The sequence below is a fragment of the Trachypithecus francoisi genome, unplaced genomic scaffold (genome assembly GCF_009764315.1).
Source record: "Trachypithecus francoisi isolate TF-2019V2 unplaced genomic scaffold, Tfra_2.0 Lachesis_group7, whole genome shotgun sequence".
In the NCBI taxonomy this organism is placed as follows: domain Eukaryota; kingdom Metazoa; phylum Chordata; class Mammalia; order Primates; family Cercopithecidae; genus Trachypithecus; species Trachypithecus francoisi.
In genome coordinates, this window is record NW_022681472.1 from 52,730,123 (window position 1) to 52,755,024 (window position 24,902).

The window sequence follows — 24,902 nt, forward strand, 5'->3', positions numbered from 1 at the left end:
AGAGGATTGTTATTCATCTTTAAATCTTATTTGGATTTGTGATGGCGTCCTTGGTAGCTTGCCCTTTGCTTTTATAAACCGCAGAAGAGGCTTGTAAATGAAGACAGGAAGGTGGTGTTTATGCTGATTGGTCCCTTTAGAGTAATTTTACTACAGTGAAGGTAGAGGATTTTAAATAAAACTGAGTCTTCATTTTGCCTCCTTCTATGAAACAATGATAGATGCTCCACCACTGGAAGACATGCTTAGTTTCAGAAACAAATTCAAAGATTTTTATATCTTAAATTAAAATTAGAAGATGCCTTTCAGTGCCATCTCCTCAGCTGAGCCATGGGTGCATGCCCAGCTCACTGTCCCCACCTGAAGAAATCTTACCAGTAACCTATAAGTACAAATATGTCTAGAAACATTACTTAAAAGAGTCTGTTAAGAAGTGTTATACTGACCTTCTCTTGAGTAAGAGTCTGAGAACAAGGAGAGTTTGTTGAATCCCAGACATCACGTAAGGTAATATGAATAATAAATATTTAGATTGTCTTCCTACATGTTGCAAGGTAATTTTTGGTCATTAATCACTCCACTAGCTCAATGGGAAAAATTAGCACTGAAGAAGTAATAACAACTAATGTTTACTAAGTAATTACTATGTGCCAAACACTGTCTTAAATCCTTTATGCATACTCTCTCTTTTATTTTTCATAGCAATATTATGAGGTCAATGCTAACATTATTCTCCACTTTACAAATGAGGAAATTTAGAAACAAAGAGGTAATCTTAGTTGCAAAGAATGCTGGAGCTGGGGTCTGACCTAGGTTATGTGACCCCAGAACCTGAACCAGAATTTGGAGTAAATTATATGCATCCCAGGGATTTAGACTCAGGGTCTCTGTATTCCAAGTTCTGGGTTTGGAAGATAAGTCTTTGTACTTCTTTTGATGAATAATAAAATTTGCAGTACACTCTTTCCTTCCTTCCTTCCTTCCTTCCTTCCTTCCTTCCTTCCTTCCTTCCTTCCTTCTTCCTTTCCTTTCCTTTCCTTTTCCTTTCCCTTCCCTTTGCCTTCCCTTTCCCTTCCCTTTCCTTTCCTTTCCTTTCCTTTCCTTCCCTTTCCTTTCCTTTCCTTTCCTTTCTCTTTTTTTTGAGATGGAGCCTTGCTCTGTCGCCCAGGCTGGAGTGCAGTGGTGCGATCTCGGCTCACTGCAACCTCTGCCTCCCGGGTTCAAGTGATTCTCCTTCCTCACTAACCCTGTAATCTCCTGGGATTACAGGTGCTAGCCACCACACCCAGCTAATTTTTCTGTATTTTTAGTAGAGACGGGGTTTCACCATGTTGGCCAGGATGGTCGCGATCTCTTGACCTTGGGATCCGCCCGTCTCAGCCTCCCAATGTGCTGGGACTACAAGCGTGGGCCACCGTGCCCGGCCTGCAGTCTACTTTTTAGAAATGTTCATAGAGGGTATACTCAGATGGTACTAATCATTTCAGATTAGACAGTTTCTGCAGGGATAATTGAATAGGCAAGTTAATAAAATAAATATTTAAAATGCATTGGTTGATTAATGTGTTGGAGGGTAAGTGATTTACTTGTACATATTAATTATTTCTGCAAAATAACTCTATGAAATGGTATTATTATCACTTCCATTTATAGATGATGCCCCTGAAACAAAGATATGGGTAACTTGCCCCGGGCCAATTAGCAATAAGCCCAGATTTGAACCCAAGCAGTCTTGCTCCAGACTTTCTGTTTTTAACCATTCTACATTGCAGTTTTTCTAAGTAAATAGTCACCTAAAATATGGTTACAACAATACAATCACACCAAGAATATAGTTAGAGATAAGACTGCATCATTGTGTTTGTGCATGTGGAGACTGCAGCTGCTTCTATAGGAGATAAGCACCAAGCTATCATCTGTAGGAGAGAAATGTGTTGTAAGTGAAAGGAGGAGGAAAGCTGTTCTGTAAATATGAGACAAGCTGAAACAAATATAGAAATATGAAAAGAAAAAACTAATTTTCAAAAGGGAAGTTTTTAGCCTGTGCTTTAATAGAAGATAGGAATAGACTGTGGCATGCACTTGGAAGCTGTGACAGTTTGGTCCTGAGAGCTCTGTGGCTTGGGAGGGTTTGAAGCCATATCTCAGGGGTAAAAAGGAACCGTTTGAAAGGGCAATTTTAGAAAATGACTTTGATAAGCTTCATTAGTAGATACAGAGTTGGAATCAACAGATTAATATAGGCTTTAATTGTAAGTTTCTATGAATGTAAGAAACATCTAGAAATTAGCAGGAAAAAATCTGACCAGTTGGGATGGTATTTCTCCTTTAGTGCCAAAAGTATAACAGTTATTTTTTTTCTCTTGTGGCAGTAAAATTAAGGGCCTGGATTTATTCAGCAACTTTTCTTCATGAGAATATGAATATATTCCCAGACATTATTCTATACTTTTCCTGTGTGGTGTTCTACCACCAATGTGGAGTTATATATTTAGACCTCTGTGTTTGGGTGGGAAGAGAGTAGGCCCACTGGCAGGCAGTAACCACAGAGCTACATCTATCTGGGCCAGTTTTATTCCAGACATGTGGATCTTCTGGTCTGCAGCCTTGACAAACTTCAGAGTTCCCTTGTCTTCTTGTACAGATGTGTGTACCTTTTGATCACGAAGGCACTGTTAATGTCTTTCAGAGTTTGTGGGAATTTGCAACTTTGAAGGATCATCCAAATTATCAAATAATTTACATATGATGATTATTAAATTGAAGTTTCTAATTTATTCTTGACAAAAAATTAAAATTACATTCACATCAAAAGCAGATAAATCAATACTACCCACCTTTCCTGTTTCCCAGATGCAAACAAAGATAAGTGGAAGTCAAATATCAACATACAGGTGCTTTCAAAAAAGTCTTTTGGTCTGTTTCCACTTTCAAGGTAACCTGGTGGCTTCTTCTCTCAAGTCCTCACACAGGTATTCAGGAATACCAGGATGGCGTGCCCGAGATTCCAACAGCCTGTATTACGGTGGAAGATGCAGAAATGATGTCAAGAATGGCTTCTCGTGGGATCAAAATTGTCATTCAGCTAAAGATGGGGGCAAAGACGTATCCAGATACTGATTCCTTCAACACTGTAGCAGAGATCACTGGGAGCAAATATCCAGAACAGGTGAGTGAAGGAGAAGGCTGGCCTAAGAATACAGTTTTCTCTTCTAGTTTGAATTATTACAGATAGTTTGGGAAAGAGAGAACATGAAACCACCTAGATGGTCCTCATATATTCATCGAAGGCAGAAGCTTTATATATATTTTTTCTCATCAAAATTTTACCAAGTTTACCATCTCATACCAGTCAGAATGGGTATTACTAAAAAGTCAAAGAATAATAGATGTTGGTGAGGTTGTGGAGAAAAAGGAATACTTATATGTTGTTGGAGGGACTATAAATTACTTCAACCCCTGTGGAAAGCAGTTTGGAGATTTCTCAATTAACTGAAAATATAATTAGCATTTGACCCAGCCATCTCACTACTGTGTGTGTAACCAAAGGAAAGTAAATTGTTCTACTAAGATGATACCTGCACTCACACGTTTATTGCAGCACTATTCACAATAGCAAAGACATGGAATCAACCTAGGTGCCCACCGGCTGGATTAAAAAAAATATATATGGTCTTATATATACCATGGAATACTACCCAGCCATAGAAAAGAATGAAATCATGTCCCTTGCAGCAAGATGGGCACAACTGAAGGCCATTATCCCGAGTGAATTAACAAAGAAACAAAAACAAAAAGCATGTTCTCACTTACAAGTGGGAGCTAATCATTGGGTACACACGTACATAAAGATTGGAAGAATAGGCTGGGCGCGGTGGCTCATGCCTATAATCCCAGCACTATGGGAGGCCGAGGTGGGCGGATCATGAGGTTAGGAGATGGAGACCATCCGGGCTAACACGGTGAAACCCCATCTCTAATAAAAATATAAAAAATTAGCCGGGCATGGTGGTGGGCACCTGTAGTCTCAGCTACTTGGCAGGCTGAGGCAGGAGAATGGTGTGAACCCGAGAGGCAGAGCATGCAGTGAGCCGGCACCACTGCACTCCAACCTGGGAGACAGAGCGAGACTCTGTCTCAAAAAAACAAAAACAAAAACAAAAACAGATCGGAAGAATAGGCAATGGGGGCTCCAAAATGGGGGAGAGAGAAAGGGAAGCAAAATTTAAAAAAACTACCTGCTGGGTACTACATTACTCTTTGGGTGACAGGTTCAACTGAAGCCAAACCTTAGCCTCACACCATATGTCCATATACCCCCTGAATCTAAAGGTTAAGTAATAAAAAATAAAAGTTTTACCACATTGATTGAAGAAGGGCAGGAGTAATTGCAGGACAGAATGGTATTTGTGGTGTGCAAGTTCAACCTCGGAACAGCTGAGAGTGGTATTTGTCCATATGTGTTGTATTTATTCCATTTGAAGCTAGCCTGGTATTTGAGATAAAACCAATAGTTAATACTTATTGTGCCTATTGTGTTAATTATCTTATTTAATCCTTTCAAAGCTTATGAATTTGGATATATTTTCTGTATTAGTCCATTCTCACATTGCTATAAAGAAATACCTAAGACTGGGTAATTTATAAGAAAAGAGGTTTAATTGGTTCACAGTTCTGCAGGCTGTACAAGAGGCATGGTGGCATCTGCTTCTAGGAAGGCTTCAGGGAGCTTTCAGTCATGGCAAAAGGCAAAGATGGGAGTGAGGTGTCTTACATGGCAGGAGCAGGAGCAAAGGGGAGGGGAGATGCCACACACTTTTAAACAACCAGATCTCATGAGAGCTTACTAAACAAGAACAGCACCAAGGGGATGGTGCTAAATCATTCATGAGAAACAGCCCGTATAATCCAATCATCTCTCACCAGGCCTCACCTCCAACATTCGGAATTAAAATTCTACCTGAGATTTGGGGAGGGACACAGATCTAAATCATGAAATTTCTTCATTTTATAGGTGAGAAAACAAACCTACAAGGAAACTCAGTTACCCAAGGTCCACACAGCTAGTAGGCAGCTAAGAAGGAATTCAAACCCAGGATCTTGTGACTATTAAACCAAGCTTTAAACCAGTTTATATGCAGTTTCCAGAGTTTATGAATTTATCTGCAAATAATGGGATAGTATGCAAGTAATGAACAGAATTATTGTGAGGACTAGATTAGGTAAGGCACATCAAATAGCTTTGTCGAGTGTTTGGCACATCATAGACATGGAGTGTTTGGCACATCACAGACATGGAGTGTTTGGCACATCGCAGCTCACTGAATGTAAGTTTCCTTTGTATGGCATAAAGTGTGCAATAAACACTTTATATAAGGTTTCTGGTGCAAATCTCATACATTTGTTATTGAAATTCTAAAAATGGAACTTAGAAATGTTATTTAGAAATTTCAGGCTTGTATTTTGTTTGACAGCATCAGTGGGATGAAGGAAAGTGTGAAGAGTGATGGCGTTTGGTGATGGAGAAACAAGTCTTCTGTGTATGACTTCTCCCAGACTAAGGACTGGGAAACTCAGGACTCAGGACTTCTCCCAGACTTGAGGGCTATACTGCAGTAAAGATTCATTTTAAGCTCAGGACTCCTTTCTCTCTTCCAAAATCATCTGCTTCAGGGACCTGGACATCAACCATGGCTTTTGCCACAGGGATGATGGAAAACAAGAACTCAGTAGAATCACAGGGAGTCAGACAGCTATAGAGAAACTGTGGTTTCAAACAGATAAGCCCAGCCTCTTGTCCCTTTAGGAAACTCATAACAACAGAAGAGCCAAGAGTCTATATTTCAGACGCTAAATAGTCAGATGCCTTAAAGTGTAATCCTTTTCAGGTATTTTCCCCAGTCAATAGTTCCAGGATAAAGTTTTGTCATCATCGGGTAGCTAGCCTAGGGCTTGAAGGGTTTAGGATTATAATATTATTGCTGTCTGGGTGAGCAGGCTGGGTGAGCTGGCCTGAGGTTGTAGGCAGGTGGGTGGCAGGGTGAGAGTGAGTTATTAGCATCCTTAGTCTGTAGCAGCTAGGGAGTCTCAGAATCTGAGGCCGAAGTATTTAGGCAGAGGAATTCTTGAGAGTCAGAGGGCTAAGATATCTGACAGCTTCCCGAGGGCCATAAACATCTTCTGGCTGGGAGAGCTTGGGCCTATTTGTCAGCTCAGCCTGGCTCATTCTTTTATTTTTTTAAAATTGGCTGAATTGAGGTATAACTTATATAAAATAAATCAATCTAATGTACAATTTGATGAGTTTGGAAAATGTATAATGTAACTACTACCACAATTATAATATATAATATTTCCACCACCCAAAGTTTCCCTCAAGTTCCTTTGTAGTCCATCTCCAACTCTACCACCCTGCCCTGGGCAGCCAGTGATCTCCTTTCTAGTGCTATAGTTGTTTTTGTTTTTGTTTTTTAATTTCATACGTAAGTGAAATAATATAATTTGTAGTTGTTTTCTGTCAGGCTTATTTCACTCAGCATAATGCTTTTGAGATTTATCCATGTTGTTGATTCAGTTGTTTCTTCCTTTATATCCCTGAGTAATATTTCATTGTACAGATATATGACAATTCGTTTATCCACTCAGCAGCTGATGAACATGTGGGTGGTTTCTAGTTTTTTGATTATTGTGTATAAAGGTTTTGTGAACATTCTTGTACTAGTCTTTCCATGGACTTGATGTTTTCATTTCTTCTGAGTAAATATCTTGGAGTGGAATTGCTGGACTGACCTAAATTTAGGAATTGCTGGACTGGCCTTCTATCTGTCAAGATGCTTCACTCTATGTTTTGTCGGGGTAGCACCTTCTCCCAGAAGGTAGATGGACAATTTCAGAGCAATCATGAGATTTAGGATGTTGCCTAGAATTCCAAGAGTCGATCATAAATACTTTGTTACCAATATGTAAAAGGTAGAAGTTTAACAAAAGTTCTTCCACAAAGAAGTAACAGCATTACTTCCACAGAAAAAAATGAAAATTAGCACAGTAAAGTCAAATCTGTGGTTGCATTTTGTGGAGGGAATCTGCATTCTAACTGGCCTGGAACCACAGGGGACATACAGACTGTGAAGGCAAAGCAAAAAGCATGAAATCCCTCTTCAGGTCTTAGGTTGGCTAATGAGCCTGAAAAAGAATTGCCTTATCCCCAATAAATGCCACTTCTTCCATGAAGACTGCTTTGGTAACATTCCCCTCATCCCAACACTTCATGCCACTGTTACGTTGTCATCTCCCAGCACAACTTGCAAATGCCCTGAGAGCAGGCACTCTGTTAACTCTATTTCCTTTCTTTTCCTTTTTCCCGCCTCTAATGGCTATTTCAGGACTTGGCATGCAGTGGCTTCTCAACACATATTTTATTTTGGTAAAGTGAAAGAATAAGTAAAGAAAAAAATGGTTGGAGGATGTTACTAATCTCGATCGTCTTTAAATCTAGAAGTTTTACTGCCCTTTTAGAATACCGATTGTTCATTGGCACATTGAACCTCACTGCTGAATGTAGCTCGACATGTCCGAATATGAACACACTGGCTCCCTCCTAACCTGATTTTTTGTCTTAGTTTCTTGTTTCTATTAAATGAACCATATTTATCTATCAGCAAAGTTACAAAACTTCAAGTTATTTTTCATTCCTTCTCCTTTATCACTGTCCTACAGTCAGGTATCATATCCTATTCAGTCTATTTTCAGCATATTAAAAGAAAATTCTGTTCCTACCTTGCCTGCTACTACAGCCTTAATTCAGGCCCTCACTGTTTCCCCCCTGATTGTTTTTCTTCTGGTCTTTTCCATACTTCTTTGCAATGAAGTTCAAAGTTATTTTAAAACATTTGATCTCAACATGGTGATTCCCTGCTTTCAGGTCCCTCTCTCCTGTTTCTTATAAGATAACGGTTGTGATGTAGATAAATGCTGAGGTGAGTGATCAGAGGTGAGCAGAAGACAGAGGAAAAAAGACAGAGAGGGGAGTCAGGGTTAGATAGGAGGCAGTTATAGTAAGAAGAAATTATATGGTACTGTTCACAAATGAACAGAAAATGAGAATGAAGAAAGGGGAAAAGGAAATGTATGATGGTGAAAGGCAATGTCTGGTGGAGATCAAGGTCAACTGAGAACTGATCTTTCATAGGCCAGGGAAGGAGTTCTGCTCTAAAGTCTAGCAGATTTTCCTGAAATCATTCATTTTTAAGTTATCAGTAACGCAGACAGTAACTTAAAAGTTGGTTTTATAATTTAGGTTGACTTAACTTCTGCCTGACACACCCTTGCTACTTTGCTCCAAAGTATACTAAAGAATAGTGGTGCTAAATAACTTATAAAATTAGCTGCAGTGGAAATTATCTCTTTAAAAGGAGAAGGTCTGTTGAAATTACCATTATTCTGCCTGCAGAATAATGCAAACATCTTTGGAGACTTGAAGGTAGGCAAAGGGGAGGAAGGTGGGTATCTTAGTCTGTTTTATGATGCTATTGCAGAATATCATAGAATGGGTAATTTATAAGAACAGAAATGAGATCAGAGATCTGGAGACAGGGAAATTCAAGAGCATGGCACTAGCATCTTGCAAGGGCCTTCATGCCACATCATCCCATGGCAGAAAGTGGAAGGGCAAGAGATGGTGAGAGCAAGAGAGCAGGAGGGGACCAAACTCCCTTTTATAACAAACTAATTTTTGAGATAATTAACCCATTCCTGTGATAATGATATTAATCCATTCCTGAGGGCAGAACCCTCATGATTTAATTACCTAATATTAGGCCCCACCTTCCAGCCATGTTGCACTGGGGATTCAGTTCTCAACACGTGAATTTTTGGGTGACATATGCAAACCATTGCATGAACTAACACTAGGCAGTGGCTAATAGATACTGTTAAGTGATAACACCCAGTATAGTTCCTTACATCTCATCATCCATGCACAGAACCTTAATAAAAGTAAAGCAGTTAGCATGTAAATAACCCTTCTATTTTGGCCCAAAACCCATGGGCAGTATGTGGTAAATTTCAGCTTTAGAAGAGTGTATATGTGATTGATAAAGTATTAGTACATTTCAAAACCCTGTTGCATAATTCATCCATAAGCCTGGACTGAATTAACCACAGGCTTTAAAAAGATGCCAATAGGCCCGGTGTGGTGGCTCACGCCTATAATCCCAGGGAGGCCGAGGCAGGCAGATCACGAGGTCCGGAGATTGAGACCATCCTGGCTAACACGGTGAAACCCTGTCTCTACTAAAAAATACAAAAAAAAATTAGCCGGGCGTGGTGCTGGCGCCTGTAGTCCCAGCTACTCAGGAGGCTGAAGCAGGAGAATGGCGTGAACCCGGAAGGCGGAGCTTGCAGAGAGCTGAGATTGCGCCACTGCACTCCAATCCAGGCGACAGAGCGAGACTCCGTTTCAAAAATAAATAAATATCAGCTTAAGGAGATTCTGGGCTGAGACAATGGGGTTTTCTAAATATACAATCATGTCATCTGCAAACAGGGACTATTTGACTTCTTCTTTTCCTAACTGAATACCCTTGATTTCTTTCTCTTGCCTGATTGCCCTAGCCAGAAGTTCCAACACTATGTTGAATAGGAGTGGTGAGAGAGGGCATCCCTGTCTTGTGCCAGTTCAGCAGTCTCAGGATACAAAATTAATGTGCAAAAATCACAAGCATTCTTATACACCAGTAACAGACAAACAGAGAGCCAAATCATGAATGACCTTCCATTCACAATTGCTTCAAAGAGAATAAAATACCTAGGAATCCAACTTACAAGGGATGTCAAGGACCTCTTCAAGGAGAACTACAAACCACTGCTCAGTGAAATCAAAGAGGACACAAACAAATGGAAGAACATACCATGCCCATGGATAGGAAGAATCAATATCGTGAAAATGGCCATACTGCCCAAGGTTATTTACAGATTCAATGCCATCCCCATCAAGCTACCAATGACTTTCTTCACAGAATTGGAAAAAACTGCTTTAAAGTTCATATGGAACCAAAAAAGAGCCCACATTGCCAAGACAATCCTAAGTCAAAAGGACAAAGCTGGAGGCGTCACGCTACCTGACTTCAAACTATAGTACAAGGCTACAGTAACCAAAACAGCATGGTACTGGTACCAAAACAGAGATATAGACCAATGGAACAGAACAGAGTCCTCAGAAATAATACCACACATCTACAGCCATCTGATCTTTGACAAACCTGAGAGAAACAAGAAAGGGGGAAAGTATTCCCTATTTAATAAATGGTGCTGGGAAAATTGGCTAGCCATAAGTAGAAAGCTGAAACTGGATCCTTTCCTTACTCCTTATACGAAGATTAATTCAAGATGGATTAGAGACTTAAATGTTAGACCTAATACCATAAAAACCCTAGAAGAAAATCTAGGTAGTACCATTCAGGACATAGGCATGGGCAAGGACTTCATGTCTAAAACACCAAAAGCAACAACAGCAGAAGCCAAAATTGACAAATGGGATCTAATTAAACTAAAGAGCTTCTGCACAGCAAAAGAAACTACCATCAGAGTGAACAGGCAACCTACAGAATGGGAGAAAATTTTTGCAACCTACTCATCTGACAAAGGGCTAATATCCAGAATCTACAAAGAACTCAAACAAATATACAAGAAAAAAACAAACAACCCCATCAAAAAGTGGGGAAAGGATATGAACAGACATTTCTCAAAAGAAGACATTGATACAGCCAACAGACACATGAAAAAATGCTCATCATCACTCGCCATCAGAGAAATGCAAATCAAAACCACAATGAGATACCATCTCACACCAGTTAGAACGGCAATCATTAAAAAATCAGGAAACAACAGGTGTTGGAGAGGATGTGGAGAAATAGGAACACTTTTACACTGTTGGTGGGATTGTAAACTAGTTCAACCATTATGGAAAACAGTATGGCAATTCCTCAAGGATCTAGAACTAGATGTACCATATGACCCAGCCATCCCACTACTGGGTATATACCCAAAGGATTATAAATTATTCTACTACAAAGACACATGCACATGTATGTTATTGCGGCACTATTCACAATAGCAAAGACTTGGAATCAACCCAAATGTCCATCAGTGACAGACTGGATTAAGAAAATGTGGCACATATACACCATGGAATACTATGCAGCCATCAAAAAGGATGAGTTTGCGTTCTTTGTAGGGACATGGATGCAGCTGGAAACCATCATTCTTAGCAAACTATCACAAGAAGAGAAAACCAAACACCGCATGTTCTCACTCATAGGTGGGAACTGAACAATGAGATCACTTGGACTCGAGAAGGGGAACATCACACACTGGGGCCTATCATGGGGAGGGGGGAGGGGGGAGGGATTGCATTGGGGAGTTATACATGATATAAATGATGAATTGATGGGTGCTGATGAGTTGATGGGTGCAGCACACCAACATGGCACAAGTATACATATGTAACAAACCTGCACGTTATGCACATGTACCCTAGAACTTGAAGTATAATAAAAATAAATAAATAAATAAATAAAAATAAATTAATAAAAATAAAGATGCCAATAATACAAATACTTTATTGGGTTTCACTTTGTGAAAATAGCAGAATAGGGGTATTATATACCTAAAATCCACCCTCTTTCCAAAAAACCCATGGTGGCACATTCTGGTTCCTCTAAGCCCAGAATTTTCTCTCCACTCTGACTTCCTCAGAAACTGTGCTCTCCTGTGATTCGGACATGTTGTGCAGGACCCAGAAGATCTTGGACAGTGTGCATGAGTGCGCTTCTCTGGGGCTACAGCAGTCCTCTGGAAGCTCTGACATTCATTCTCTGAACTCCATTCTCTCAGACAGCTTCATTCTTGGGAAATGATGGTATCTTTAAGACCTATCTATGGTTGAGAATAAATCCGAGTAGGTGAAAATGAGTGCTTTTTGATTTCTGAGCTGATACTTCATAGTACTAAAATAGCAATATTATTTCTACCCCCACTTATTAAGGAACTACTTTGCATTTGAAAATTCAGAGGAAACTTCTTGCCATCTGTGAATAGGTTTTATTTTATATTAACTCTGTAGAGGTTATCCTAACAATTAAAATAGTCTTAGAGGCAGAGACAGAGAGTAGGGATTGTAGAGATTTAGTACAAACTCCATGACTTTCAGATTAGGAAAATGGACCAAAGAGAACTTGTCCAAGAGGACACAGCAAATGTGTGATACAAACACATCTGGAATATGACTCTAGATTTCCAGACTCCCCTTTCTTTTAACCTCTAAGAGATCCCATTATGCGTGGGTGTTCCTTAGTTGAATGGTGTCTAAATTTGAGGGCTATACGTTGATTCAGGATATAGGCAGTGCCATCCTTACCAGGTCATTTTTATAGGAGAAATTGTACTTTCTCTCATGCTTTTTCTCCTGACATCTTTTCCCTAAGCACAAAGAGCTCTCATATCCACTGTCCTTTGTTGTCTCAGAGTTTCCTTAGAGCACCTATGAAGGAGTTTCACCTGGGAAAGTCTCCTGTGCTTGATCCATTGATTTTATGTATCCTCCCTCCAAGTCTTCCTTGGGTCATTTCTTTTTAGCTCCTTGTCACTTTGGAAGAGGATCTGATGAATGCATCACTTCTGGGGTGTTAATGACTCTTTATGATGCCTTATTCCCCTGTGCCACTTTTCACACCCCTTCGTCAATCAGCTACTCAGGTCCCTCTTTATCAGAGGGCAGCAGAAAAAGTCAAAATAGATGCACTACCAATCGCATTATATTGTAAAATAAACTTTTTTAAGAGATAATTTTAGACTCACAACTATTATGAAAATAGTGCAGAAAGTTCAAATGTACACTTTGACCAGGCTAACATGATCAATGATCACATCTTACAAAACCATAGTACGTTAACCTGTTGAGGAAACTGGTGAGAGGATACTCCTGAGAGTGAGCTGCTTTCTTGGAAAGCAAGGGCTGCCTTGTGGGCGTCTCTGTGTAGCACCCAGTACGGGATCAACCTGCTCTGACTTTAGCCCCCTTAGTATTTTTCCAGTTTTAATTTATGATGCTTTCATGATTTTCCACAAACAAATGAACAAATAAACAGAAGGAAGGCTGTGCTTGAATTGACCTGACCGGAGGACAAACTGATTCTAAACTGGACTCTCTCACCAATAATGGATTCTCTAATGTTGACTCTTGGGGCTGGCCCATTTCTTTTGATCCCCAGCAATGTCTTAGGTTTTATTTTGAGGTTTGCTTAGTAAAGGCAATATTTTAAAAATGTTAATATATTCATGAATTATTCTGAAGTTATTGTATGGAAAGAAAAGTGGGATTTTGGAGTCGTTGGCGGTTGATGGTACTCAAACCCATTTTGATAAGGTCTTGATGCAGCGAATTTTTTTTTTTAACATGCCTTTTTCTTCCAGCAGTTATTTTCATGAGTTCAAAGAACAAATTCAGTTTTATATGCCAGTATTATTTTAAATATGGTGCAGTACTGTGAAGGCTAGTGGGGAACCTTGAAATGAAAACTCTAGTTTGTTAACTGAATGCTTCACTCTTTCTTTTTTTACCGTGGAGCAGGATTTCTCAACATCATCTCTATTGGCTCTTTGGGCCAGATAATTCTTTGTCTTGAGGGGCTGTCATGTGCATTGCGGGATATTTAGCAACATCCTTGACCACTAACCACTAGTTTCACTTCCTACCCCACACCACACTTCCCACAGTGCTGAGCATCAGAAATGTCCTCAGACATTGCCAAATGTCCCTTGGGGGACAAAAGCCACCCCAAGTTGAAAATCGCTGATGTGAAGTAATGGAAAGAAGACTAGATGGGTGTTGTGAGGCTTTGGTTCTGGTTTTATTTCTGCCACAAATAAGCTGAATGGCTTAATCCTTCATCTATAGAAGGAGGTACTTTGTCTGAAAAAGCTTGAAGGTCATTGCCAGCCCTAAAATTCCATTATTAAAAAAATACTGAAAGATGAAAAAAAAATACTTAAAGATGAAATTTATCATCAAAATAATGGTAAATTCTGTGTACTATTAAATAGCAACAAGACATTGTGGAAGCCCTTTCTAAAGCTAGTGCTGGAGAAGAGCATTATTTACAAAGTAAGTGTGTTGCTGTTTTGTTTTGTTTTTAAATTCTGTGTTCAAATACAGTTGGGAACATTCCTATTCAAAAAGTTAAACAGGCTCACTTTTTCTGTGGTACTTCTTAAGCCTTTAATGTGCTGATGTGCATTGGGAATCTTTAAGAGGTAGCTTTGCAGTATTCTGCACATTTTTGATCATGGAACACTTTTTTCAGAGTATCCTCACATGAAACATTTTGTGAAACAGTAAGATAGAGGCATGAGTTTCGCTGGGTAGATTATGTTTTAGTGTTTTTGTATTATATTCTTTTCTTCAATTGCTCTTACATTAATTCAGCATCTATTTATTTATTGAGTATCTGGTATGTGTGAGGCACAAAGGTTATAGCAATAGCTTGGGATGGGCAGTATGCTCTGTACATAGCCTGTAAAATTTGCATCCTGTCTCTTATATTTTGTTAGTAGACTATTTTGCCTTTCTGGATATAAATATCACCCTTTCCTGAAGATGGGAGAACTTACACAGAAGTTGAGAAATAGGAGAGGCCCATTAGGAGAGACAGCCCACGGTGGGTCTGGCATGCCATGTGAAGGGCTGGGGCTTTGTCCTGTAGGCAGCGGGGAGTCACTGCAGAGTTTTAGCAGTAGGTTTGCATTTTAGCTCACTCTGGCCACTGCATCCTTTTGAGTAGGCAAAGATTGAAATTCAGCCAGGAGATAATAGAGTTTGAACCAAGACAGTTTAAATAGTGTTGGAAAAGAGGAGAAGGATTCAGAAAATGTTTGGAAATAAAGTTGGCAGGAGTTGTTGAAGTTTGGATATATGAGAGAAAAAGAAGTAGAAGTGCAGTTTGGGTGAGTAGGAGAATTCATCCATTAATTCTATAGGAACTTATTGAGCTCCTACTTTGCTGGATATATTAGGGTTCTCTATAGAGGGACAGAACTAATAGGATATATGTGTATATGAACAGGAGTTTATTAAGGAGATTGACTCACACGATTACAAGGTGAAGTCCCATGATAGGCCATCTGCAAGTTAAGGAGCAAGGAAGCCAGTGGTGGATCAACCTGAGTCCCAAAACCTCAAAAGTAGGGAAACTGACAGTGCAGCCTTCAGTCTGTGGCCGAAGGCCCAAGAGCCCTTGGCAAACCACTACTCTGAGTCCAAGAGTCCAAAAGCTGAAAAACTTGGAGTCTGATGTTCGAGGGCAGGAAGCATCCAGCTCGGGAGAAAAATGGAGGTCAGAATACTTAGCAAGTCTGCTTTATTCTAGCCTCACTGGCCATTGCTTAGATGGTGCCCCCCGGATTGAGGGTGGGTCTGCCTCTTCCCATCCACTGACTCAAATGTTAATCTCCTTTGGCAACACCCTCAAAGATACATCCAAGAACAATACTTTACATCCTTCTATCCAATCAAGTTGACACTTAATATTAACCATGGCAAGTTAACCCCTTGTCAACTTGAACCCATACACATCTCCTGAAATCATATATAATCTCCAAATAAAGACAGTAATTATGCCTAACATAACAGAGCTGTCCCTTGTACAACAGGGGCACACTAATCCTTAACTTAAATGCTATTACATAAAGTTAACAATACTTAAATACTGATATGAAATCAATAAATCTTATGTCACATGATAAAAGAAAATGAAGGTGTTTTCTTAGTGTAAGTGTATACATTCACATATTCTTAACCAGGAAATATTCACAATTATAGTCCTCTTTCTGTAACTGGCCATGTGGTTGTAGCTGGTATTGATGACTACCTTTTTCTACTGCCTATTCTGTATTCCCTTTGCCTTCAGCAAGCACCTCAGTGGGTCGTAGTTTTTTACCTAGCGTAGTGACCCAAATCTTCACTCCTGAAGGGTCTGGGCCGTTTGCAGTCATGCCTGGATTGGGTTGTTGTAGTTTCCTATTGACCATAATCACAAGGCATGGTAATACTAGGAGATGCCATAAGGGATCTCTTGTATTCCATGCATACTCTTCTTTATCTCCATTGTGGGATAGTAGACTAATTTTATCTTGATAATCCAAATCAATCACCCTGGCCAACACTATAACTCCCTTCTTAGCCTGTTGACTTAGACGTAGTCAGAGCCCAAAGTGTCCAGAGGGCAATCTTAACTTCCAGTTTAATAGAATCATTGTTGTGTCTCCTGGCAACATTCCTCCCTCTGAAACTAAGACTTCTAAGCCAGCAGAATGTAGTGTCGTGGGAACAGAAAGCAAGAATTTTACTGGTGGGTTACTAGGGGTGATGGTGAGTGATGCCACTTCCACTTCCACCCCTTGTTTCTTGGACCTGTGAATCCTGGCTATGGGAGAAACAGTACCCTGTATTGGATGCTGATTCAGAGCATACACAGCCGTCTGAAGAACTTCACTCGAGCCCTGCAAAGCCCTGCAAAGTGTTGTCACCTAGTTGGCATTGTAATTGTGACTTCAAAAGTCATTCTACCATTCTGTCAATCCAGCTGCTTCAGGATGATGGGGAACATAGTAAGACCAGTGAATTCCATGAGCATGTACCCATTGCCACACTTCTTTAGCTGTAAAGTGAGTGTCTTTGTCAGAGGCAATGCTGTGTGGAATACCATGCCACACTTCTTTAGCTATAAAGTGAGTGTCTTTGTCAGAGGCAATGCTGTGTGGTGTACCATGACGGTGGATAAGGCATTACATGAATCCATGGATGGGTAGTCTTGGTAGAAGCATTGCGTGCAGGATGGGCAAACCCATATCCAGAGTAAGTGTCTATTCCAGTGTGAACAAACTGCTGCCCTTTCCATGATGGAAAAGGTTCAATATAATCGACCTGCCACCAAGTAGCTGGCTGATCACCCTGAGGAATGGTGCCATATTGAGGGCTCAGTGTTGGTCTCAGCTACTGGCAAATTAGGCACTTAGCTGTGGCTGTAGCCAGGTCAGCTTGGTGAGTAGAAGCCCGTGTTGCTGAGCCCATGTGTAACCTCCATCCCTGCCACCATGGCCACTTTGTTCATGGGCCCATTGACCGATGACGGGGGTGGCTGGGGAAAGAGGCTTAGTGGTGTCCACAGAATGAGTCATCCCATCCACTTGATTATTAAAATCCCCCTCTGCTGAGGTCACCCTTTGGTGAGCACTTACATTGGATAGAAATATTTTCACAGTTTTCTACCGCTCAGAGAGGTCCATCTTTAAAACTTTGTATGTGCATATTATCCTGTTATCAAATATTATCAAATTGCCCTCATAGCACCATAACTGCGTGGTAAGATGGGCAATTAAACAAGCAACAGTGATAGAAGGTGGTAAGTGCCACAGTATGGCAGCTACATGGTTCTATAGCAGCTCATTTGAGGGCAACCATCCTGGTCTAGGAAGCCAAGGATGGCTTTCTGGAGAGATTCAGTTTATTCCTACTAAAGAGGAGATTAATTGCATGCTAGAGATTATAAGGATGGGATTGGGATGAGGTATATTACAAGGTGAGGAAGTACATATGAAAGCCTGAAGAATAGTGTTATTCTTTTTTTTAAGAAATGTGATGTGACTTCCTATAACTTCTGAATTCATTTGCTAATGAATCCTGTTTTCATGGAGTTATCCTGTAAAATAACCTAAAGACAAAGACATGGCTTTTTTAATGTATATGTGTTTTTATAAATAAATCATTGAAAAGCTCAGTAATCCCTTTGGAGAACGGCTTTAGCATTGATGCTGTCAAGACCCTTGTCGAAAGAATAAACCAAATCTGATTGACCTGGTGGATAAATTCATTCCATACATAATTGAATAGTTAGAGACTGTACAGTAAATGCAGTTTTGCCCTTCATCTGAATATGTAGTCTGATGATTTGTGAAAACCTTCTTAGTAGGAACAGCAGGTTATTCTGCCTGGGTGGGAGCCTTTTTACTAACTTAAGCAGCTGTTTAAACTTTCATAAGCAAAGTAATTATTAAATGTTTCATGAACATATCGGTTAGAACGTTTGTTCACATTTTAACCTTGAGTTGGAAAGTTTTAGGGGGGTGGGGTTAAAGAGTTTTAAGCTGGCAAATTCATTCTTTTTTTCTTTCTTATTATAAACTTTTTATGGCTTAGAACCAGCCAACCTAAATCATGGAAGGAAAAATACATGTGTGGCAAGCATGAGACATTTCATTGTTTGTTTTTCAAATTTCTGAAATGTACTCATAGCTGTGCATGCCTCTGGGCTCATAAAGACAGCAAATGGAAATAGCTGAAGCCAGACAGACTGTTTTAGGTAGATAGCCACCCAGGTAGGCAAGGCAAACGTTGGAGGTTACTCTTTCCTGGACTCAAGTCATATTAATGTGCCAAAATGGGATTTTCAAGGAGGAGGATATGATCTTTCATATGTCTGAACACCTTGCCTTTTTAAATGATGGAGCCGTTTAATCATAATCAGAAGATGAGGAATAATATACATTTATAGAGTACTTCTTATTTGGCAAGTTTATATGACACATAGCAGTGTAGGTGTTTCTCATACATTATCTCCTTTAATGTTCACCACAACCGTGTCAAACAAGCAATGCTGTTATACCCATACCACAGATGAAAAAATGAAGGCTTAGAGAGGTCACATAATTTGCAAAGCTTCTGAGTGGCTGAGCCGGGATTTAAATTCATCTGTCCTATCCAAGAAAAATTCATTATCCTATCCTGTACTTCTTAATGGTGTCTTTTTATTCTAGTTTGTGAAGTGCTGCTACCAAAGAGTTTCCCATTTTACTTTAAATGAAAAAGAAAACCAGAACAACCATCATCTTCAATAGCAACTAATGCTTGTTGAACACCTACTGTGTGCAGAACACTACATTATAAGCTTGGGAAATATTCCGGACTGAGAAGAAAGAAGATAAAAGGGTCCTTGCCCCGTGGCTGGTGAGGAAAATAGGCAGTAAGTTCTGGAGTTCAGACTGTGCAGCACTAGTGCAGGGCCTGCCGCACTGTGTCCTCGCTGGCCCAGTACTAATGTCTGCTTATACTACTTTACAATTTGTAATGTGCCCTCACCGATATTGTCCCACATAATCTCAACAATAGGGCTGGTAATTACAATTCCCACTTTCAAGATGAGGAAGCTGAGATTCAGAGGGACAAAATAATTGGACTAAGGTCAGGCACACACCAAAATAAGTAGAAAATACGATTCAAAATGTGATTCCTCTATAACTTGCTGTAGTCATTACCTAGAGCCCTGCAATTTTATATAGCATAAAATGAATGTTCTAAGGATTACCTGAAACACAACCTTAAAAAATGAAAGCCTTTAAATAGTAATAATAATAATTACAATATAGTGATGTAATGAGAGCAATTTTAGTGGTTTTGAAATATGTCCACATTTTTTTTTATTTCTATCTAAAAGGTGGAGCTGAATTCCCTTCCCCTGCATGTGTACTGTACTTAGTGTCTGACTTCTAGTGAATAGAATATTGCAGAAGTGCTGGGTTATGGCAGCCAAGATTAGAACGTAAAATGCAGTATAGCTTCCTCCTTGCTCTTTCTCTTGCATCGCTTGCTCTGGGAGAAGCCAGCTACCATGCTGTGAGGTGCACTTGGAGAGGTCCAGGTGGTAAGACACTGACTCCTTCTGCTATTAACCAGTACAAACTAGCTAGCAAGTAAATCCAACAGGTCCAGTCTAGGCTTCAGATGACTTCAACCCTGGCCGATATTTTGACCACAACCTTATCAGAGACCCTAAGCCAGAACCATCCAGCTATGCCACTCCCAGATTCTTGACTCACAAGAACAGTGTGAGATAATAACTGTTTATTGTTTTAAGCCACTAAGTTTTGGGGTAAACTAATATAGCAATCAAAGGACACATGATATACAGAAAGGAATAACTGTGTCTAAGCTGTCACAAGAGATGAGTACTAAAAGGTGACAAATATGAGTTGGAACTTATAGGTGGACAAGGAATTTATTGGGAGGTATTCTGGGCAAAGAGACGAGTGTGTGCAAAAAAGTGTAGAAGTGTGCCACAGCAAGGTACATTCATGAAACTGCACAGTACAGAGCAAGACAAAAATCACACCAGGAAATGTAATGTGTCATAATATAACAACTAATGTTCTTAAGAGTGACTTTGAGTCTGCAAGAAGTTAAGTTCCATATGGACTATTCAAAAAGATAGGAAAGCAATGAAAACATTGTTTGAAATATTTACTTCAAAAAAATTTTTTAAGGTACTGTATAAATTTTTAGTTAGAGTCTAAGCTATCCAGAAAAGCCACTTCTCTGTGTTGTTACTTCACTAGACTGTCTGGTTCCATGTTTTGAAAACTTTAGCTTAAATGTAGAGCCAAGAAGTAATGAAGAACACCTGGATTTTCTTCAAGCTTTCACTGCACCAATTCTGCTACAACGATCAGGTAGAAATTAATATTTTATAACCAATTATATGTTTTACTTGGCATCATGCTAACCAACTGAATTTTTACAAAAGAGAATTGCCCAAATTGACTTGTTATTCTACACCATACCTCATTCATTGACTGACTATTTATTGAGTGCCATCCATGTGTTACCCACTGTGATAGGCCCATAAAACCTTTATGGTTGCAAAAATCACTTTGCATCCCAGTTGCAGTTCTACTGTTTTCTAGAGTTAACAGAAGTTACTGGTGAAAAAGACTATGCCTAGTGTTTAACTTGGGGTTTTAATATAAAATTAATACCTACTCATTTGAAATAAAGAGAAAAGTGAAAAGAAATTTTACTTGGAAATACATTAACTCAAAGACAGTTGCTGTTAGCATCTTGCTGCACTTCCTTCACTCTATTTTCTTCTATGAGTATCTTTATAAAGTTATAATATTTTACAGATACTATTAAATCTAGTTGTTGTTCAACATCAGGCAAAATATCCCTTGAAACAGAATTTTTAATGTATTTAAGTTATTCTAACAAATGGATATCCTGCAATTTACTTAACCTGTTATTAGACGTTTTGATTATACTTGAATCTTTCAGGAAAAATGATGTCATAGTTAAATAAATATGTAGCTAGCAAATTTTGAATGTGCCTTTTGAACTGTTTATGGGCTTTGTGATAATTGAGTAATTTTAAATGATAATCAGTGGGAAGCTTAGGAAGAGGTTAACATCATTTCTCTCCCAAGAGAACTGCCTTTGTAAGATTCTGAGATGATCACTGTGGCCATGTGCACAGTGTGCTGTCACAGTTACACTGTCAGTTAAATTAAGCACGAATGATTGGACGGAGAACACTATTCTTCTCTGCACATTCTTGATTCTTAATTTAAAGTTAAACTAACTTAATGTTATGTGAATTTTTAGCAGCAATTATGGACAGTTCTTCCTTAGTTATGCCTCATCTCTTTGCATGTTCTTCCTTAGTTATGCCTCATCTCTTTGCAAAATTACAATATTTCATTCCAAATTTATTCTGACTAGATTTGGAAGTAACTGTTTCTTCTCTTTTCCCTCGGTGTTTATATCAGAAGGATTTTGAGTTTATACTGTAAATCTCCATTTGTGTATGTTCATAATAATACTCTGAGAACCTTGACTGGTTATGAGGGCACCAAATGAGGGAACTGGACCCAGTGCTTTCTCCATCCTTCAGGGGATATTGTACACACAATAGAGATGCTATTTAACATCTCTGTTTGAGATTTTCCCTCTCCACCTGTCTTGCTAATACTCCTTAAGTACGCCTCTATGTTAGTATGTACCTATCAACACTCTATTTTAAAAAGGCAATGGCTTCACACTTCCTGTAAGATAATAGCCAATAGTCGTCGAATCTGGCATTCAAAGCTTTGAATCTACAAGATGATATACTGGTCATAGCTTTTCCTGCCTATTTTCTAGAGTCCTTTTCCAGAAGACTCTGTTCCATGTATTTGGTGTCACTTTCCTGTCTCTGTGCCTTCCTCATACTTACCCCCTTTTCTATATCTGACTGTTGGAATCTTACCTACTCAGTTTTTTTTCATTTATTTGTTGATTGTTTCAATAAAATTAATTTACTTAATAAGTATTTACTGAGCACTGATTGCTCGTCAGACACCATTCAAGAGCCTACTAAAATGGCACCTTCCCCGAGAAGCCTCTCTTAATTACTCACTCATATACAATGTTTCTCTCTTCAGAACTTCCATAGGTCTCTTTTTTATGCTTTCCATAAAATTTGTCACAAATCTCATACCTCATTTATGTGCATATAGGAGCGTCTAGTGGGAACTCAAAATTGCTTCAAAGAACATAAATGAATGAATGAACATGAATGAGCTAATGAATGAAAGAAAAGTTATGCCTTCTGCACCAGCAGAAGCTAATGACTAAAATAAAATTGTTAAACTGGACTAGAAATTTAAGAGTGTTATGGGTTTCTAGTCTAGCAAACACCCTCAATGTGGTTTCCATATTGGATTATCCCAAGGGAAAAAGATATGGAATCCCCATCTTCTGATTCCCAGACCATTACTCTTTCTGTACCATGTTATTACAGGCTGTTCTATCAAAAGTGAGGCAGTGTTATTACACTTTGTTATTGCTTTTCATTATTAGACGTAGTGTGTTAAGGACAGTGTTGAATAGGAAGATTGTTTTTTTCAGAGTGCCGTAACCTATTTTAGCATTCGAGAGGGCAAATGTATAAACCTGAGTGATGAGAAAAATGTAGCAGATTAACTAATTTTGAAAGATGATTTATTTTCAACATGAGTAGGGGCTAGGGACCTTCATTAGTTCCTAAGAAAAGTAGACCACAAACTCAACCTCTATGCTCTTCTTTATCTAGTTGTGATATTAGAATATGTGTGGACTTTGACAGTGACACCTAAATGGTTTTTACTTGCCTCATTGTTTCCTTACTAACTGTATGAAAGAAGAACACATGTTGAGCACTCCCAGTCGAAAAATACAAACTCTGGAATGCTCCACAATTTGAAACTTTTTGAGTACCAACATGACCCCACAAGTGGAAAATCCTGACCTCACATGTTGGGTCACAGTCAAAAGGTAGTAAAAAAATTGTTTCATGCACAAAATAATTAAAAATGTTGTATGAAATTATCTTCAGACTGTGTGTGTAAGATGTATAAGAAACGTAAATTAATTTTGTGTTTACACTCGATCCCATCCTCATACTTCATTATGTATATGCAAATATTCCAAAATCTGAAAAATCCCAAATCCAAACACTTCTTGTCTCAAGCATTTCAGACAAGGAATACTCAACATGTGAGACTCTGGAGGTGAATTTTTGTTTGTTTGGTTGGTTGGTTGGTTTTTGCAGGGGATTGTTGAAGTCATAGAAGGGGCACATTCAGCAGTTAGAACTTCCCTTTTAATTTGCATGCCATGCCGAAGAAGAGGAGGTGTAATTCTCCTTCTGGAGATGAACATTCTTTCAAAATGAATTACTGTCAATTCTGCTTTTTAAAAATAGACTTCTAGGGCAGAGTAGGGGAAAAACCTAGGGAACAGTTAATTAAAGTATCAGGGCTTGAGAAAATTGTTTTTGTCTCCCCAAGACCCCTTCCTTTGGAAACAGCACCTCTCCCAACATTTGTGCTTCTGGTGGACTGGTAACTTGCACTCCTAAGAACTGGAATCTTGAGGAAGACACAGAAGGATAGAAGAGATTGGGGCTGAGTCATCCATGATGGTGACCTGGGCAGTTCAGAATCTCTGAGCCTCAGTTTTTCTTCCCCCCATAATGGGATTCTGTCTCACTGAGTTATTTGAGGATTCAGTGAGATGATGTCTCTGCAGGCTTTGACACAGAGTTGTTATTCAAATGAATATTAGCTACCACTCTTTGAGGTTAGTAGTCCTGGAGACAATTCTTTTCCCCGCCTAAAGAAGGAAAGGGAAAGGAAACTTTCTACTGAGGAGGCAGCAAATGCAGAATCATTGAAAGTGCTTGCAAAGAATATTCAACTATTCAAATTATGAATTAGCGAAAGATAATCAGGTGATTGTGAACTGTGGGTTGCTGCTGCTTTGTTATAATACTGCTGTTAAAACCTACATTACTTCATTCTTAAAAAATCAGTAGTGCTGAAGAAACTCAGGCTTCTTGTTGGGTCGGGGAGTGGCGGAATGTAAAGGAAGTAAAAAGGGTGGTAGTCTATAAAGGAACTAGCCATCCAGCCATCCAGAGACCAAGTCTCTCTTTTAATTAATACAGTTATGGAGAGACTGCAGCATATTAACAAGTGCCCCACTATGGGTGGTGAGAACTGCAAATGTGAAACAGAGCATATTGGATTTGGTAATAAAAATACAGAGAATTTTAAATGAGATATCCAGGAGGCATCTAAGTAAGGACACCTAAGATCAAGACTTTATATTCTAGTTGATAAAAAGTTGTGGGTAAAATTAGCTTGCTGAGGTGTAAAAAGAAAGGATCCTACTGGCAGGAGGAACACTGATATGAAGTGATGGGGGAGTTTTGATCAAGCCTGTATCTTTGGTATTTAATATGGGGATGCACAGAGCATATTAGAAGCCATAGGTACAGCCACATACATTCTTAAAATGTGACTTTTTGTTATATTATTTCACATTTGAGCAATTACCAGCTTACCAGCAGCTGTACAAAAAGTAAGTCATTGTGAATTTGGAATGCATTTTCACATACACATTATATTAGACCATTCTTACATTGCTATTAAGAAATACCCCAGATTGTGTAATTTATAAAGAAGAGGTTTAATTAGCTCATGACTCTGGAGACTTTACA

General features: G+C 39.1%; 1 protein-coding gene across 1 annotated transcript in view; it reads left to right on the forward strand.

The window, feature by feature from the left end:
• Window positions 1–24,902, forward strand: part of CPQ (carboxypeptidase Q) — a 547,340-nt gene that overhangs the window by 245,409 nt on the left and 277,029 nt on the right. The window contains exon 4 of the mRNA XM_033203590.1: window positions 2,962–3,169. Coding sequence (XP_033059481.1) covers window positions 2,962–3,169 — 208 coding nt within the window. The remainder of the gene's footprint in view (window positions 1–2,961; window positions 3,170–24,902) is intronic.